The sequence below is a fragment of the Ictalurus punctatus genome, chromosome 4, assembly GCF_001660625.3.
Source record: "Ictalurus punctatus breed USDA103 chromosome 4, Coco_2.0, whole genome shotgun sequence".
Classification (NCBI taxonomy): domain Eukaryota; kingdom Metazoa; phylum Chordata; class Actinopteri; order Siluriformes; family Ictaluridae; genus Ictalurus; species Ictalurus punctatus.
In genome coordinates this window covers 21,176,241-21,195,382 of record NC_071284.1, presented here as the reverse complement: position 1 = coordinate 21,195,382, position 19,142 = coordinate 21,176,241, and the positions used below count along the sequence as shown (strand labels likewise).

Below are 19,142 nucleotides of genomic sequence, written 5' to 3'. Positions count from 1 at the left end.
TCATAAAATAGGCACTGTTTCAAAGATGATCAAATGTTTGTTTGTCAAAAAGCCAACAATTTCCATGGGGTGTACTTATATTTCCACATGACTGTACATCATCTCAAGTATGATGCATGTGTTCACTCCATTTGCCAATGTCAGCTAGTGCAGGTATGACGTTGATTAACCAATGTCTTTGTTTCTAATTTTAAGATGTCTTGGTTGAATTTCATCAAGAGGATCACTAGAATTTTCACTCTGTTACTGCTCTGACCATTCAATGTGCCATTTTAGACAAGAGGTGGTGGTGATATTCATTTAGGATTTATTTCTTACCAGAATCATTGTAGTTTGTTGCTTCAGCCTCTGAGAGGCAGCATTATTCAACTCTGAATTCTGCTTTCTGATGGGGAGTGCCCATTTCAGAATAAGAGTGTTTGCCGGTGCTGAGATTTCTTTTGCATTTGCATTACTTTTGTACTTCTCTGTGAAGAGCCTTCTCAGCGTTTTCTAATGAAGCATTTACAGACATGGGAACATCACTCATAGTAGATAAAGGAATTTCATGATCTTTAACTTTACTGCCTGTCTTACTCTGAATCTCTGTCAATGAGTGTTCTGTGGCATTTCATTGTCTTATCTGTTGCGGTCTTAGTTTTCTTGTAAGATTTTCTGATCTCCTCTCCAAGCCATAAAGGTTTTTTGTATATTCTTCTATATACTTCTGAATATGTTTTGTCTTGATCTTAGCTAATTCAGCTATAAATCCAACAATTGCGTGATATTCAGGAAATGAAATCAGTTTGGTGGGATTTCCTTTTGCCATGGCCAAAAAAAAATTAGATTATTTTGAACAATAAATATTTGTTCTTGTTTTTTTTTCCCTTTTCCACACACTATTAAAGTAGGGTAGCACCAATATTTATAGACATATCCATAAGTATTTGGACAGTGACACAAGTTTCATAGTTTTGCCTCTGTACACTACCACAATGGATTTGAAATGAAGCAATCAATGTGTAATTGAAGTGTAGACTTTTAGCTTTAATTCATGGGGTTTAACAAATATATTGCATTAGCCATTTAGGAATTGTAGCCATTTATTTACTTGGTCCCTCCATTTTCCCAGGCTCAAATGTAATTGGACAAACTATCATAATCATAAATATTAGGATTATTTTTAATACTTGTATACAAATCCTTTGCAGTCAATGTCTGCCTGAAGTCTGGAACCAATGGACATCATCAAATGCTGAGGTTCCTCCCTTGAAATGCTTTGCCAGGCTTTTACTGCAGCTGCCTTCAGTTGCTGCTTGTTTGTGGGTCTTCCTACCTTTACTTTTGCATTCAGTAAGTGCAAAGCATGCTCAATTGGGTTGAGGTCAAGTGAATGACTCTGCTATTTAAAAAATTCCATTTATTTGCCTTAAGAAGCTCTTGGGTTACTTGTTGGGTCATTATCCAGCTGTACTGTGAAGCACCATCTTATCAGTTATCACCTTGATTTTGTGATCATTAAACCATTTTTTTTGTTGATATTGATGCATGTTTTTGATCATTGTCCTGTTGGAAGATCCAACCATGGCCCATTTTAAGCTTTCAGGCAGAGGCAGTCATGTTTTCATCTAATATCTGTTGATATTTGATAGAGTCTATGATGCCATGTATCCTAACAAAATGTGCAGGACCTCTGGCAGGAAAATAGCCCCAAAACATTAAAGAGCTATGACCATATTTAACCATGGCATTGGGTACTTTTCCATATGGCTACCTCTCTGTGTGTGCCAAAACCACCTCTGGTGTTTATTGCCAAAAGTCTCTATTTTGGTTTCATCTGACCATAGAACCTGATCCCATTTGAAGTTCCAGTTGTGTCTGGCAAACCAAAGATGCTTGAGTTTGTTTTTGGATGAGAGTAGAGGCTTTTTTCTTGAAACCCTTTCCAAACAAACTGTGGTGATGTAGGTGACTTTGGATGATAGTTTTGGAGACTTTCTGACCCCAAGACACAACTAACTTCTGCAATTCTCCAGCTGTGATCACAGCTCTTCACAGTGTGTTGAGACAATATAGACACACATCCAATTCCAGGTTGATTCATAATATTTCCAGTTGACTGGAACTTCTTAATTATTGTCCTGATAGTGGAAATGGTCATTTTCAGTGCTTGTGCTATTTTCTTATAGCCACTTCTCATTTTGTGAAGCTCAACAACCTTTTGCAGTACATCACAGCTATATTCTTTGGTCTTACCCATTGTTATGAATGGCTAAGGGAATTTGGCCTATGTGTTGTCTCATATTTATACCCCTTTGAAACAGGAAGTCATGGTTGAACAATTTCCGGTTCCTAGTCACCCAGGTGTACAAAAAAAGTAGTAAAATATCAATGGGAATATACATTACTGTGCAAAAGTCTTAGGCACCCTATTTTTTTAGTACAAACTTTTATATATCGTTACTTTATGACCTCTACATTATCAAGTTAATACAAAATATTTTAGATTTCCAGCACAAAATTGAACGTGACAGAAAAATATGTTTGAATGTCAGTAAAGAAAGCAGCATGTTAAGTGGTAAGAGACACTTTTCAGACAAAAAACATAATGAAGGCTGATGGATTTTTCAAATTCTCAAGAAGAACTGTTGCTGGTTCTGCAAGATGCTCAATAAAACTTAAATCTCATTAAGCTTTAAGCTTATTACTCAAACTACACTAATTCTAATTCTACCTGTGACTACTTTTTTTTTTTTTTTTTTAAAGCAAAGAGTCGTCACACCAAATTATTGCCTTTGTTTAATTTATTATTGTTTACTGATCTTTATAGTATTTTTTGTGAAGATACATTTATATTCATTACAATTTTACAGATTCTTTTTTTGAAGATATCTTAGCTCTGCAGCATTTCTTTGCATGTGCCTCAGCCTTCTTTGCTCATGTTTGCCAAGAGTGCCAATATTAGTGGAGGTCATCAGTGTGTGACTGATCTGTTTTATTTGTAAATAATTTACTAGATTTATGTTTTTCCACTTCTAAAGTTTATACGTTGCATTTATGTTGCTAAAAAATCATTTACGTTAGTTTTCTTAATTTAGTAAATAAAAATGTGAGTTTTCTACAGGCATTTTATCTTATTTGTGGGTTGTGGAACCACTTAGATTGATACAGTATCTTGTATTAAAAATCTTATTATTTTTTTAATATTAATCTGAAATTTTAAGTTGTGTTGAAAAAAAATTATACCAAATAGTTGAGTTAAAAATATTTCTTAGATGATTTAATACAGTAAAATAAAATTGATGGCAAAACGGTTAAATTCTTTTTAAGACTTCAAAGGGTTAATGGTATAATTTCTCTCTTTAGAGATATTTGCAGGCTGTACCTTTGCCATGCAGATTTCCGTGGCTTTCGTGGCCACTCTGTTACTAACCTGTTAAGCCATATTTTGTAGTTCAACCCATAGTGGTTCTACATATAAATTGCCTGTTGATAGCTAGCAGTCAGTGACTATTTTATGGTCGAGAGGGAATCTACGCTACACTCAGTCTCTGCATTCTTTGTGCTTCAGTTTTTTTAAACATGATTTTCAAACACTAGTTCTGTCTATTAATTCCTACTGTGAGCTGGTAAATTTGTTGTCTCCTTTTGAATCAGGTGTGACACCTGTCTCATATAAGGGTGCGTGTGTGTATGAATTTCAGGGTGATAAGGGTGGAGAGAGGGTCCTGCAGAAGAAATGGACCACCTTTCTGAAAGCCCAGCTCCTCTGCTCATTGCCTGAAGATGGCTTCCCTTTTAACATCATTCAAGACATGTTTGTCTTGACGCCCAGTAAGGAGGATTGGAAGAATACTGTGTTCTATGGTGTTTTCACCTCTCAGTGGTAAGAATGAGCTCTGGTGACACATGTAACTGATGACCACTTGACTGACAAATGTAAATTTTGTGCAATGATGCATATATGTGTAGAATAATGACAGATGCCACTTATTTTTGTGTTTAAATAAACAATTTAAGGGATTAATTTTACTAATTATTATTTTGAGTGAGTTTTACAAAAGGTTTAGCTTTTGATTCACTGTGTTAATACAATCTGAAACACTGGTTAGAAAGGGTTGCATGCAGCACACCAGAGACACAAAAGAGAGAGACATACCCCATTCTGCTTTGCATAGATTCTCTTAGGTCTGTAAATCCAGGTTTTGTGTTAACCAATATTGTTGCATGTTCTAGTGTATTTTTTAAGGTGTGATAGGTGTGTAATATGAGTGGTCAGCAAATGTCTCAAATGGATCACAGTACAACACCGATTTCTTTAAAGCTGCTTTGTGAAAATGTCCATTGTTAACAGCACTATACAAATAAAATGGAAATGAAATCAAATTAAATGAGTGTATTTGTGTGTATCTTTGCAGGTACAAAAGGGCATCGGGCAGCTCAGCTGTGTGCACTTTTACCATGAACCAAGTGGAGGAGGTGTTTAATGGTCGTTATCGGGAGGTTAACAGGGAAACACAGCAGTGGTACACCTATAATCACCCAATCCCAGAACCCAGACCTGGAGCGGTATTTACCTTCTTATCAGAAACATCTTGTCTTGTTTGTGGGCATTTTTTTTTTTATTAATAATGGAATTTAATTAATACTTTATACAGTCATAATACTTACATGCAGATATACAGTCCCTTCTGAAAGTAATGGAATGACATGGTCAGTACTTTTGTTTTTGCTGTACACTGAAGACCTTTGGGTTTAAGATCAAAAGATGAATATGAAATCAGAATCAAAATGTCAGTTTTCATTTCTTAATATATATCTAGATGTGTTAAACAACTTAGAACATGGCATGTTTGGTGACAGATCACCCAATCTTTAGGTGAGTCTTAAAGTAAATAACACTTAAAATTTGGTTGCATATCCATTGATTGCAAAAACTGTATCAAGTTGGCCACCCACCTACATTAACAATCTGTTGGATTCTTCTGTTTGGATGCTTTTCCAGGCTTAAAGGATTAAAATCTGGTGATTGACTTGGTCAGTCTAAAACCTTCCACTTTTTTTTCCCTGACGAAGTCCTTTATTGTATTGACAGTGTGTTTTGGGTCATTGTCTTGGTGTATGATGAAGTTCTTCCCAATTATATTGGATGCATTTCTCTGTAAATTGGCAGACAGAATGTTTCTGTAGACTTCTGAATTCATTATACTTCTACCATCATGGGTTACATCATCAATGAAGATTAGTGAGCCAATTCTAAAAGCAGCCTGCAAGCCAAACCATGAGACTACCACCACCATGCTTGACCAGTGAGCTCATATGTTCTGGATCATTAGCAGATACTTTCATACTATACACTTTGGTCTTTCCATCAATTTGTTAGAGATTAATCTTGGTTCCAGATGTTTTGTGGCTAATCTCTGAATTTCTTTGTGAATTCCTTTTGAATTTCTTTGGCTTTCTGATTCTTACTTCTGATGATTCTTTGCATCTTGTGGTATGGCCTCTCAAAGTCTTCTTCCAACAGTGGATTATGTAACCTTCACTCCTGCCATGTGGAAGTTATTGGTGATGTCACTGACTGTTGTTTTTTGGGTTTTTCTTAACAGCTGTCTCAATGTTTGTCATCAACTGCTGTTGTTTTCCTTGGCTAACCTGCTTGATGTCTGTTTGTTAGTATACCAGTGGTTTCTTTTTCAGCACATTCCAAATTGTTGTTTGGCTATGCCTTATGCTTGCGCAGTGGCTCTGGTAAATTTTCCCTATTTTCTCAGCTTCAAAATGGCTTGCTTTTCTCCCATAGAGAGCTCTCTGGCCTGGGTTTATCTATTTTAACCACAAATGCGATCTTCATAGGCGAAACCCAGGGCTCAAACATAGAGTAGACATTCAGAGCTGTTAATTGTTTAAACAATCAATCTAACAGGGCACTCCTGGGCAACAAGAAACACCTGTCAATCACATTTTCCAGTATTTTTGATCACTTAAATAATGGGTGGGTTCAAACAAAAGGTGCCATGTTCTAAGTTGTTTGACACATCTAGATGTAAATATCAGGAAATTAAAGCTGAAATTCTCATCTGTTGTCTCATATTCATTGGGTTTGATCTCAAAATGTTCCCAGTGTATAGCAAAAACAGAAGTATTGGCCTTGCCATTTCAAAACTTTCGGAGGGGTCTATATATATATATATATATATATATATATATATATATATATATATATATATATATATATATATATATATATATATATATATAGCTTTCGGTTAGAATGCCCAGCACTGCTCTTCATCCTAAGTACGTCTCTTCTTCTTTGTATGCATATTGAGGTTTTTTTGTTTTCTCTGTCTGTACTAACATTTTGCCTGCGCACAATATGGACAGGAAAAATTACTTTCTTTTTCTTTATTGTGGAAATTTTTTTCCCACTGCTTTCCTCATTCTGTTGTACGCAGCTGACGTGTCCATTGTTTCCACCAGAGATCAGGTGTTGTGTCTTTGAAACAGCACAGCAGTCAGCGAATGACCTGAAATTCTCAAGAAGTTGAGAAGGAAATATCGAGCATATAGAGCTGAGAGAAAAAAAATTGTGAGGAGAAGAAGATACAAACCAAATCCTCCCTCCACTGTGATGCGTAACGATGGATGGTTTTCAGTCTGTGTAAGCAGACAGGGATACCAGAGAGAGGAAGGGAGGGGCCTGGGTGTTTTTGCAGGCGGTGACAATCCTGGCCATATCACTTGAGAGGAATCCATGTGCGATCAGGACATTGAACTGTTAGCATAACTGTTTGCATAATTGCAAAGCTAAGGCTCACCCACAGGAGCACTGATCCTCTCCACTTCACGTGTCTAACAGGTTTGCTCTCAGTGAAGCACCCGCTGAGAAACCTGACAGAGCTTGTTCTACAACCCCAATTCCAAAAAACTTTGAACACTGTGTAAAATGTAAATAAAAACAGAATGCAATGATTTGCAAATCTTATAAACCTATATTTTATTCCCAATAGAACATGGAAAACAGATCCAATGTTGAGGAAATGTGCCATTTTAAAGGAAAAATAAGGTAATTTTGAATATGATTACAGCAACACGTCTCAAAAAAGTTGGGACAGGGCCGTGTTTACCACTGTGTAGCATCCCCTCTTCTTTTAACAACGGTCCATATACATCTGGGTACTGAGGAGACCAGTAGGTGGAGTTTTGGGAGAGGAATGTTGTCCCATTCGTGTCTCATACAGGATTCTAGCTGCTCAACAGTTCTGGGTCGTCTTTGTCGTATTTTTTGTTTCATGATAATGTTTTCAATTGGTGAAAGGTCTGGACTGAAGGCAGACCAATTCAGCACCCGGACTATTCTACTGCGCAGCCATGCTTTTGTAATAGATGCAGTATGTGGTTTAGCATTGTCTTGGTGAAATATTTAAGGCCTTCCCTGAAAAAGACTTTGTCTGGATGGAAGCATAGGTTGCTCTAAAAGCTGTATATACCTTTCAGCATTGATGGTGCTTTTCCAGAAGTGCAAGCTGCCCATTCCATAGGCACTAATGCACCCCCATACCATACCGTGCAGGCTTTCGAACTAACGCTGATAACAAGCCAGATGGTCCCTCTCTTCTTTAGTCCGGAGGACGTGGCATCCATGGTTTCCAAAAAGAATTTCGATTCGTCTGATCGTAGAACCATTTTCAGTCCATTTTAAATGAGCTTTGGCCCAGAGAAGATGACTGAGTTTCTGGATCGGCTGTGGCTCCGGTGGTAGAGTGGGTTGTCCACTAATCGTAGGGTAGGCGGTTTGTTTCCGGGCCCACATGTCTCCACGTGCTGAACTGTCCTTGGACAAGACACTGAACTCCAAGTTGCTCCTGATGGCAGGCTAGTGACTTGCATGGCAGTGTAAAGCGCTTTCTAGAACTGCTAAGGTTAAAAAAGTGCTATATATGTGCAGACCATTTACCATTTTACATATGGCTTCTTCTTTGCTTGATAGAGCTTTAACCTGCATTTGTGGATGGTACTGAGAACTGTGTTCACAGACAATGAGTTCTGGAAGTGTTTCTGAGCCCATGCAGTGATTTCCATTATAGAATCATGTTTGTTTTAATGCGGGGCTGCCTGAGGGCCCGAAGATCACAGGCATGCAGTATTGATTTTCGTGCCTTGCGCACAGAGATTTCTCCAGATTCTCAGAATCTTTTGATGATATTATGGACTGTAGATGATGAGATTCAAAGTCTTTGCAATTTTACATTGAGGAACATTATTCTGAAATTGTTCCACAATTTGTAGACAGTTTTTCGCAGATTGGTGAACCTCTGCCCATCTTTACTTCTGAGACACTCTGCCTCTCTAAGATACACTTTTTATACCCAATCATGTTAGTGATCTGTTGCCAATTAACCCAATTACTTGCAAAATGTTCCTCCAGCTGTTTCTTGTTAGTCACATTTACTTTTCCAGCCCCATCCCAACTTTTTTGAGACGTGTTGTGGCCATCAAATTCAAAATTACATTATTTTTTTCGTAAAATGGTACACTTCCTCAGTTTAAACTAGAGCTACAACAACTAATTGATAAAATCGATAATAATCGATTATGACAATCGTTGTCAAAGAATCTCATTATCGATTAGTTGGTCTGCGCACGGCACGGGGTGCATTTACTCATTGTTTTACTTCTGTTCCAAAAACACGCATCGAGTAAATGCTAAAGTTGTGTCCCAAATGACGTACTATACACTTACACTATGCACTGTATAATCTACCGTCTAGTGTATTAATTTTAGAAGGATAGTATCATCTTAAATGGAAGACTAGTGGGTTTTTTAAACTGGCTTATGGTATAAGCCAGTTAAGTATAAGCCACTTTCTAGTCGATGGCACATGAGGTCATACGCACGTAATGTGTTGCCACTAACCTTAACAGATACCCAGAGTCACTGGCAATGACTTTCTTCAGTTGACTGTTTGTCAACGTTACCTTTTATTCCCAACCTCATCATGACCTCAGTCACTATCAGACAGAGGTGTAATTGTCAAGTGATTGAGGAAGAAAGGGTGCGACCCAAGTCCTCTAAGGTAGGGGGGCATTTTATAAAAGGTTTAGTTTAATTTAAGTTTATTGTGATTACATGTTGTATTTGCATGCTTGCAGTGTAACTTCTCTAGTTTATTATAACGTAAGTGATCTGTTAGTAACAGGCCACGTTGCTCTTCATTCACGGTGTAGATGCGGAGATGCACAGTGGGAGCGCAAGTAAGATCTGTAATGTCTAATTAAAACACTATGATCAAAAGTAAACAGAAGTAAAATGTCTAAACGCAGGTAGTAACAGAAAACATAAGTGAAATTGAGTTGATTTTTGTGCATCCATAAAACATAATGCATAAATACTATTATATAATTTAAACTTTATATATATTAGTTTATATTATATATTATATATAAGTATTTATGCATTATTTTGTTATGGATGAACAAAAAGCACTGAATTAAACCACAGTCCTAAATTAATAATATATATTCTGGTGTGTGTCTGTGTATATTGGGTTCTTTTCAGTCTTGTATAATTGGACAAACAGTGCGTAAAGTTTTAGTCTAAAGTTTATATTTGTAACAATCAGTTTGTGGATTTTATTTTAAATAACCAAAAAAAAAAAAGGTACTGAACATTTGCCCCCCCCCCCCCCCCCCCCATCCGATTAATCGATTAATAGAAAAATAATCGTTAGTTGCAGCCCTAGTTTACACATTTGATATGTATTCTGTGTTCTGTTGTGAATAACGTATGGGTTTACAAGATTTGCAAATCATTGCATTCTGTTTATATTTACATTTTACACAGCATCCCAACTTTTTTGGAATTGTGGTTGTAGTAGACATTATCTTAAGGCATGTGAAATTAGCTAGTCCTTTAAGGGCTGTATATCAGGAGCCAGGGTGCTGGACATAGCAGTGGCCTGATATGATGGTGCCATAATCTTAGGGTCTTAGGCATGCATAGGTTTTCCAATGTAGTTTTTCATGTCGGAGGTAATCATATACACCTTCGTCAGAGGTTATTAAGAGTAACATTGTAGAGCTGTGTAAATTAACCCATCGAAATGCGCCATGGCAATGTAGCTTACATCAGATTATGGTTGCTGAACTGCTGGATGTCCAGGTGGTGCTCTGGAAACAATGTGGGCTTTATAGGTAATTGGAGTAGTTTGGAGAGCAAGCCTGGCCTGTTAGGGTGGGACAGTATCCATCCAACTCAGGATGCTGCTCTCATTTTTTGCCACATATCATATAGTCTCATAGTCGCTTAGTTAATCGGTGACAATCCAGAGCCAAGGCCAGGCTAGACTGACCTACTTCTAACTGCACTGAGACATCATTTAGGTTTACACTATATTGACACTGTGTCGGTTCACAGAGCTAAACAAACATTTTGAAATACTCAGTCTTAGTAACCTGATTAGCATAAGATTAGATCATATTGATTGTATAGCCAGCAGCTTTGATCTGAAGCTAGGACTGTTAAATATTAGAGCTTTTACATCTAAAGCACTTATTGTTAATGAAACTATTACTGATCAGGAGTTTAATGTACAGTGTTTAACAGAAATGTGCATTAAAACAAATGAGCATGTAGCATTAAATGAAGCTAGTCGTCCCAGATACAGTTATATACATCAACCCCGTCTAACTGGCAGAGGAGGAGGTGTTATGGTCATTTATAACGATAATCTAGGCATCACAAAAAAAACCTTGTGTTTGAAGTTCTTTATACTAACATAACATACAGTGGGGGAAACAAATATTTGATGCATCAACATTTTTTCAGTAAATATATTTCCAGCGAGGCTATTCACATTAAATTTTCACCAGAAATCAGTATTAACTCAAGAAATCCGCAAATATAAATAATTCACAACATTAAAGTGTATAAATAAAGGTATGTGTAATAAATTGGAATGACACAGGAAAAAAGTATTGAACACACTAAGAAAAAGCAGTTCTCCAAGGTAAGGCAAGGAACAAGCTGAAATCCGTAAGTAATTATACCCCCTATTTGTGCAAATTAATATCAGCAGGGTTAGTAAGTTGATGGTCTATAAAAAAGGCTTTTCATTACCAAGGTGCCACACAAGAAACATCTCATGATGGGTAAAAGCAAAGAGCTCTCCCAAGACCTTTACAACCTAATTGTTGCAAAACATATTGATGGAATCAGATACAGACATATTTCAAAACTTCTAAATCTTCCAGTAAGCACCATTGGGGCCATTATCCACAAGTGGAAGCAACATCACTCTGTCATCAACCGGCCACGCACAGAAGCTCCTCGCAAGATTTCTGACCAGCAAGTCAGAAGAATAGTTAGAAGAGTAGCCCAAGAGCCAAGGACCACTCGGAAAGAGCTCCAGAAACACTTGGAGGCAGCAGGTGTCATCGTCACAGAGGAAACAATAGGCAATGCACTCCACTGCTCACGCTCATCCTGCAAGACTCCATTACTAAAGAAATGGAATGTCGAAGCATGTTTTAAAGTTTGCTACAACTCATTTGGACAGGCATATGAAATACTGGGAGTGTAGTCTGGTCAGAGGAGAACAAAATTTTTATTTTTGGCAGGAAGCATCTTGAAGCTGTAATTAAAAACAAAGTCTTCTCTACTAAGTATTAAAAAAATTTCAGGCAGCATGTTCAATACTTTATTCATGGAATGTTGTGAATTCTTTATATTTCCAGATTTCTTGAGTTAATACTGATGTCTAGAAAATATTTCATGTGAATAGCCTCATTGGAAATATATTTACTGAAAAAAATGTTGACGCATCCCATACTTATTTTCCCCACTGTATGTAGCCACATAAAATAAGTCCAACCAGTCAAATCTGCTAATTAAATTATTTACAGATCCCCAGTGTCATATTCTGAATTCCTTTGTGAATTTGTGGGTTTCATTTTCTAACCTGGTTGTTTCTTTAGAAAAAGCATTAATTGTGACTTTAAAATTCATTTTGATAACCTAAATTGGTAGCATTTCAAACAGTATGGAAGGAGAGCCTCCTGAACTATAGAAAATCTCTTAGTGTTGCTAGAACAAAGTATCTCTCCACCCTAATAGAAAAATAATCCTAGATCCTTATTAAATACTGTAGCAAAATTAACTAGGAAGAAGACCATCACAGAGACATGCACATCATCAATATAAATTAATTCATTAATTCTTTTTATGGCAAAATTTTAAATATCAGGCAAAAAATACAGACTATAAATTTAAATCGAGACAATTTTATAACTAACCATGTAAACTCAGCAAAAAAAAAGTCCCTTTTTCAGGAGACTGTATTTTAAAGATACTTTTGTAAAATCCAAATTAGCTTTACAGGTGTTTATTGGAAAGGGTTTAAACAATGTTTTTCATGCTTGCTCAGTGAATCATAAACAATTATTACACATGCACCTGTGGAACAGTCCTTAAGACACTTAACAGTTTACAGGTGTTAGGCAATTAAGGTCACAGTTACAACAACTTAAGACACTAAAGAGACCTTTCTAATGTCTACTTCAGTCAAAAGGTGCAGGCTATTTGTTGGTACCTCGAATAGTGAAGGGTACAGCAGGGGGCAGAGCTTTCTTATACAACAAAATAAACTTCATGTGAAAACTGCAATGAATTTCCTGTTTGCATAATTACACTTTTTGACCATGTAGTACACAGATATAGAAGGGAATTATTATTAATTGCACTATTTGTTATCACCCAGATGAGGATGGGTTCCTTTTTGAGTCTGGTTCCACTCAAGATTTCTTCCTCATATTGTCTCGCAGAGTTTTTCCTTGCCATTGTCACCTCTGGCTTGCTCATTAGGGATAAGTTTATAAATTTTTAATTTATATCCTAAATTCATATATTTCTATATATGATTCTATATATAATTCATATATGTCCATTGTTAAAAGCACTATAAAAGTAAAAATGAACTGAATTGAACTGAATGTGTCCTTCCAAACTGAAAAGTCAAAGTCAGTTTTATTGTCATTTTTAGCACATTGCATGGCAATAGACAAAAACGATACAGTTCCCTCAGGAGACTACTGTGCAACCTGTAGTAGACATACATTGACTAGTACTAAAGACAACAGTAAATGTAGACAATAATACCATAAAGTACACAGAGTCACACAAAATTTATAGCGGCAGGTGCTCACAGTTAGACCTGGCTGTTCAGACGTCTGACTGCTTGTGGGGGAAAAAAAACTGTTCCTGAGTCTGTACATTTTGGCCTGAATACTTCTTAGCCTCTTCCCACATGGGAGGGGCTTAAACTTTTTGCCTTCCTCACAAAAGCTTAACCTTAATCCTACAATTGCCTCTCTCTTTGTCAGGTCAGATATTCAGGATGGTTGTTTTAGTTAATGACTTCTACCTCACGAGTCAAAAACTCAGAACCTGGTGTTTCTGTTAATGTCTCTTTCCTCTTCTGGTGAGAAACTCAGAATGAGGAGGTGCTGATCGGGGAGCTACCTTTATCACTTTCTGATAAGGAAGAGATTATAAATTGGTGCCTTTCCATTCCAGCAACGTGATTGGCTATTGATGCCAGAAGTGACCACAGTGTAGCCCACCCTAGTGTGGACCAGAGAGAAATAGTTTGTATATAATGTAACCTTATTTTTGACAGGTATAGGTCAAAGGTCAAAAAGATACATATTCTCACTCTCTATATCTAGATCAAAGGTCATGATCATAAAAATATATATAGTTATGTTAAATCGGGATCACATACATTCTTGACACAAATGTTACCATACCTGGTACGGCCATATGTATTCCACCCACACCCGTTGCACACACGTTCTTTCTAACACTCTGTGGTAGGTCATAAAAATATATATAGTTATATTAAATCGGGTTCCCATCTATTCCTGACACAAACGTTACTAGTTATGTTAAATCAGGTTCCCATCCATTCCTGACACAAATGTTACTATACATGGAATGGCCATGTGTATTACACACACACATCCAAACAAAAATATGACACACACAAACACACTTTATTTTCACATTATTTAAAAGGAATTTAAGTGTTATGTACTAAATTACCATAATTATGAACACAAGTTGTTAAGTTGACAATCATTTTTAAAATGACATTTCTCCATTTAGATTGTCTGCAGTAGAATGCAGTCTTTTAAACCAGCAAAAATTACTGCCTTTAAGTTGTATAACAATAGTAAGTAAAATCCAGTGTGATTTATATTACAAATCTCATACATAACATCTCTGCAGGATTTATAGACGTTAAAGCACTGAATGAAATGAGCAATATAGACAAAAAAGAAACACTCTGTGTCTACTACTTTTATCTCTCTCATAGAACTATCCACAGTCCAAAGGCTGTGGAGCTAGAAGGCTACGTGTGCGAATGACAAAAGATTTTAAAAAATAAAATAAAACATGTATCAATACATGAAATTAGATTACACAATGTAGTTGAGGTTTACATGAATAAGCAGAAATGTAATCATGCTTATCTTTCCTATAGCACAAATGAAAAGCCCTCTCTAGATGAGCAGATTTGTCAAATGAAACTTTTTCCTTCTTATCCACTGCTACCATAAACTAAAGAGTAGATATTCAAATTACACTGCTAAATATGACTAGCATTAGCTACGTGTAGTAGTGCAAAATAGTCCATCAAATGTATTAGCAGGTGTAGCCTATACACGAGTCCACTATTGGTCATATCACAATTGAGAACATGCCCCAAATTCATTGCTTTAGTAGAATTTAATTGTAAGTGAAATGATACTCACATTGTAATGTCCTTAGTATTTGTTCAGTCTACAGGTCCTCTAACACTCTGTTAAATGAATAAATGTAAATGTACTACAACGTAAATTTTGTTTTAAATCAATTAATGCAGAAATTACACACAATATTAAGTTGATGTAATTATCAACATTATTATGTCAACACATCTCATCAAAATAATGTGTACAACTTTAAATATTTAATTAATTCAATAAATTAGAATTTTTATCTTGCAACCACACATTAAATTTAGATTGTAGGGGTTTGTTTTGTATAGCTCCGCTGTTAGAAAATACATGATGGTTGAATGTGAACATAAATGAGCAGAATGTAAGCTTGTGAAATAAATGAAACTTTATTGATTGCACTTTTGAGAAAATGGCATGAATTTGAATAAAAATTTACTGAAATAAATACTCTAAAACATTGATATACCCGAAGAAATGTAAAAAAAAAAAAAAAAAAGTTTTTACATACCTTCTAAATAGGTCCCTTTAGGAGGTAAACGTTTTAAAGACGGTGTTTTATAAGAAACGTGCGTATTACATGCCTTCTAAACCTAACCCTTTAGGATGTAATATGTTTAAAGTGTTGCTTAAAAGAATCGAGAGTTTTGTTTAAACTAGAAGACACATTTTCCGGGCGATGTCTTGTAGGCCTATACACACTGTCCTGCACATGTGTTTTCCCGGGGTGACAGTTCTGTAGATAGTGTAAATTTTACATTTATGAGCTCTGGTGACAGTGTCTGAAGTGTGTGTGTATGTGGGTGTGTGGGTGTGCGTGCGTGTGTGTGGGTGTGTTAGAGAGAGAGAGAGTCATGTGTTTCCTGGGGGTTTGCTGACTAGAATGCTTACAGTGTGTTTATGTTAATGAATTATGGGACGAGTCGTGTGTTTCAGGGTTTTACGATCCCTACCAATGTGTACATTTGTGGTTTAAGTGAATCTTTGTTTCTGAAATTACTTCTGTGGTAATTATCAGTTTGTGTAACTAATCTATCAGAAAATAGTAGACCTGGTGACTGAATGTGGTAGATGTATTAGAATTTTGGACATGTTATGCATGTGTAGCTCCCTATGTGTATGATCTATGTGTAATCCTTCTGTCAGAAATGAACAGACCGAGGTTTGTGAAATAATTGAACTATTTATTGGCTACGTTGTTGAGAAAAACATTGTGACGTGTAAAACATTTCTACAGTCCTTCAAGGCTGTATGATGTCATTGTTCTCTTTTACTGAAAGAAAGGTCAAATCCATCGGTGTTATTCGTTGTGGAGACTGAAGTGACAATATGTCTGAAGAAAATGAAAATATGTATTACATATCCTACCTTCTAACCAGGTTATTTTAAGGGTGAAAAAAACTTTTTTAAAGACGGTGTTTTAAAAGAGTCTTGCGTTTTGTTTAAACTATGAACAAGATTTCAGAAAATGGTTCGCCAACGAGGATACTTACACAGAACTGTCACTAAATACATAAGCTTTTGTCTATGCTTTGACATCCCATGTCCCAGCAGTACATTTATGACCTCTGGTGACCATGTGGGTGTGTGGAGGATATTAAGTCAAACCATTTTGTTCAAACTTCAGCATGACCCATAGAGTAGCAGAAACTTATGGCACCTTATGAATACCATGTGAAGGATTAAGTTGACTCGTCCCTTACAGTTACAAAGACATGTCCTTGTGCAGGATCACCTTCGCACAAGCATCGATCCCTTCTTCTCCCATTTCAACGTATAAGAAAAGGCAAAAAGTAATATAAGATATATAAGAATATATTTATAAAATATAACACATTATGAGGAAGAAACATAAAATATTATTTAACAAGGTCTGCCATTCAGCCCTCTTAACTGTAAGAGCATTATCAGTATTGTACAGCAGTTGGGGACAGTAGTTAGCTTTCAGATGTCAGATATAAAACAACTTTTTGAGTCACAGTGCCAAACTACTGGTATTATATTTTGATCCTTCTTTTTCAGCATGAAGGACTAGCATTTATTTAATAGACAGATGGTACAGCCATATACTTGGTCAGAGGATTTAGGAATTTCTTTGAGAAAGGTTCATTGTTTTTGTTCTTTTATCATAGCTTCAGTTTGTATACTTACTTTGGTTAGTGACTTAAACTGTTTTATTAGGTATTGACAGATTTCATTAACAGGGAACGATGATAGGTGAAGATTAAGTTGGTATGCGTGTACAAAATAAAACTGTCTATATGTTTATTTGTCTGCTATGTACCTGTTTAAATACTGCTGTAATGGCGATATAAAGAGAGAGAGATACCCATTTACTAGATCAGATATATATAGGCATTGTGTTGAGTCCAAGCATGATAAGAAATGGTGGAACTATCACCTATGTATTCATTTATGTGTTAATAGGTAAGCTCATATAAACTGTTGTGTCAGCAATCATTATCCAGTAACATTAACTGTTCTTTATATGAACGTGAAGTGGATGTGTCATAGTTTATGTCGGATTCTGGGGAGAATGACTAAGGTTTTTAGTGGACTAGGGTGAGTTGCCTCATAAGCAGTGCGGAAAAAGATCTGAAATGTGAGAGCAATGCATGGTCTCATAGCAGATGGCAGATGTAGTAGATGTTTTTGACGTACTCCCACATACACTTTCTGCTCCTGCTCAACTGTCTGAATAGAACTTAAGTCTATATTTACATCTTGGGTTGATGTGTGCAATTTCAGTATTAACGCCATATTACACATGCATAAGTGAACATTCACTAGGGCTCAAAGTGCAAAAATGTTCCTGTATTATTACACATTTTGTCATTAATGAGAATAACTGAGAATTAATAAAACAACCCACTCTGGCAGTTCAAACATATCCAGATTTCCGAGTACTCTTGGCATCTTGCCATTGTATGGTGCTTATTTGCTTATAGGGTCATACGCCAGTTATATATATGCAAGGTTTTTAGTGCAGAATGCAGCCTCTTTACACTGAAAACTTAATGCATCAGACATCTCTCTTCACATATAAATATAACCTTGATGCTTGAACATTTAACAGTTTCAGGTAGTTTTGCTACAGGTGTGACTGCCGTCTCGCTGTTTCTTCCTAAGCATAGGGCAACTGATGACACTGATAATTTTATATCTTAAATACTATGCTAAATTACCAAGTATAATTTGGATATTTAATATGGTGTAATTATAATGTGCATGCGTATATTATTTGAAAGTAAAACCTCCACTCATGCTAACCTCTCTCTCTTCATCCCTCTCTTTGTAGTGCATTACTAATGCAGCTCGGGCTCAGGGTATCTTCTCCTCACTGCACATGCCGGATAAGGTGCTGAACTTTGTGAAGGACCACTTCTTGATGGATAGTGTGATTCGCAGCCAACCGTTGCTGGTTAAACGCAACGTGCATTATATTCAAATCATTGTGCATCATGTGCAGGCTGTACACAGGGCCTACAATGTGCTTTTTTTGGGTACAGGTGAGAGTTCAGAGTTTACTTAAATATACTCAATAGGAATTTAATACTAAAATTGTGCACATCCATTTACTCTTGCATGATTTCCACTATGGTGCAGGAGTAGTAAGATTTACTTCATTGTATCTTGTAATGTAAAATACAAAAAGAAATACTATTATTTTTAATAAAAAAATGTATAGTCTTGTAGTTTCAATAATCTGTGCTTTGTTTTACATGTTGTATGCAGCCCTAACTGCTAAACGTATTCACTTATTCACAAATAAATTATCTTGTGTACAGAAGAGGTACCCCAAAATTAAATTTGTTAAATCAACAAAACCTTCCTAATTTGGATATAACCAATCAATAATTCTTTTTCTTGTATTCTACAATCATACACAATCAGCCATAACATTAAAATAACTGCCAGGTGAAGTGAATAATATTGATTATCCCATTACAATGACACCTATCAAGGGGTGGGATATATTAGGCAGCAAATGAAAGTCAGTTCTTGAAGTTGACGTGTTGGAAGGAGGAAAAATGGCCAAGTGTAAGCATCTGAGTAACTTTGACAAGGGCCAAATTGTGTTGGCTAGATGACTGGGTCAGAGCACCTCCAAAACAGCAAGTCTTATGGGGTGTTCTCAGTATGCACTGGTTAGTACTTACCAAAAGTGGTCCAAATAAGGACAATCAGTGAGCCAATGACAGGGTCATGGCTGCCCAAGGCTCACTGATGCATGTGGGGAACAAAGGCTAGCCCATCTGGTCTAATCCCGCTTACAGTCTATATGTGAGCATCAGAACTGGACCATGGAGCACTGGAAGAAGGTGGCCTGGCCTGATAAATCTCATCTGGGGAAGAGATGGCACCAGGATGCACTATGGGAA

The 19,142-nt window shown here is 36.4% G+C and overlaps 1 protein-coding gene across 4 annotated transcripts in view; it reads left to right on the top strand.

Annotated features, from left to right (window-relative positions):
- The window catches only part of sema4ba (sema domain, immunoglobulin domain (Ig), transmembrane domain (TM) and short cytoplasmic domain, (semaphorin) 4Ba), a 173,993-nt gene that overhangs the window by 146,938 nt on the left and 7,913 nt on the right, over window positions 1-19,142 (top strand). For all 4 annotated transcript variants that reach the window (XM_047153082.2, XM_053678047.1, XM_053678048.1 and 1 more), the window contains 3 exons: window positions 3,684-3,865; window positions 4,398-4,548; window positions 18,059-18,269. In XM_047153082.2, the coding sequence (XP_047009038.2) occupies window positions 3,684-3,865; window positions 4,398-4,548; window positions 18,059-18,269 (544 nt within the window). The remainder of the gene's footprint in view (window positions 1-3,683; window positions 3,866-4,397; window positions 4,549-18,058; window positions 18,270-19,142) is intronic.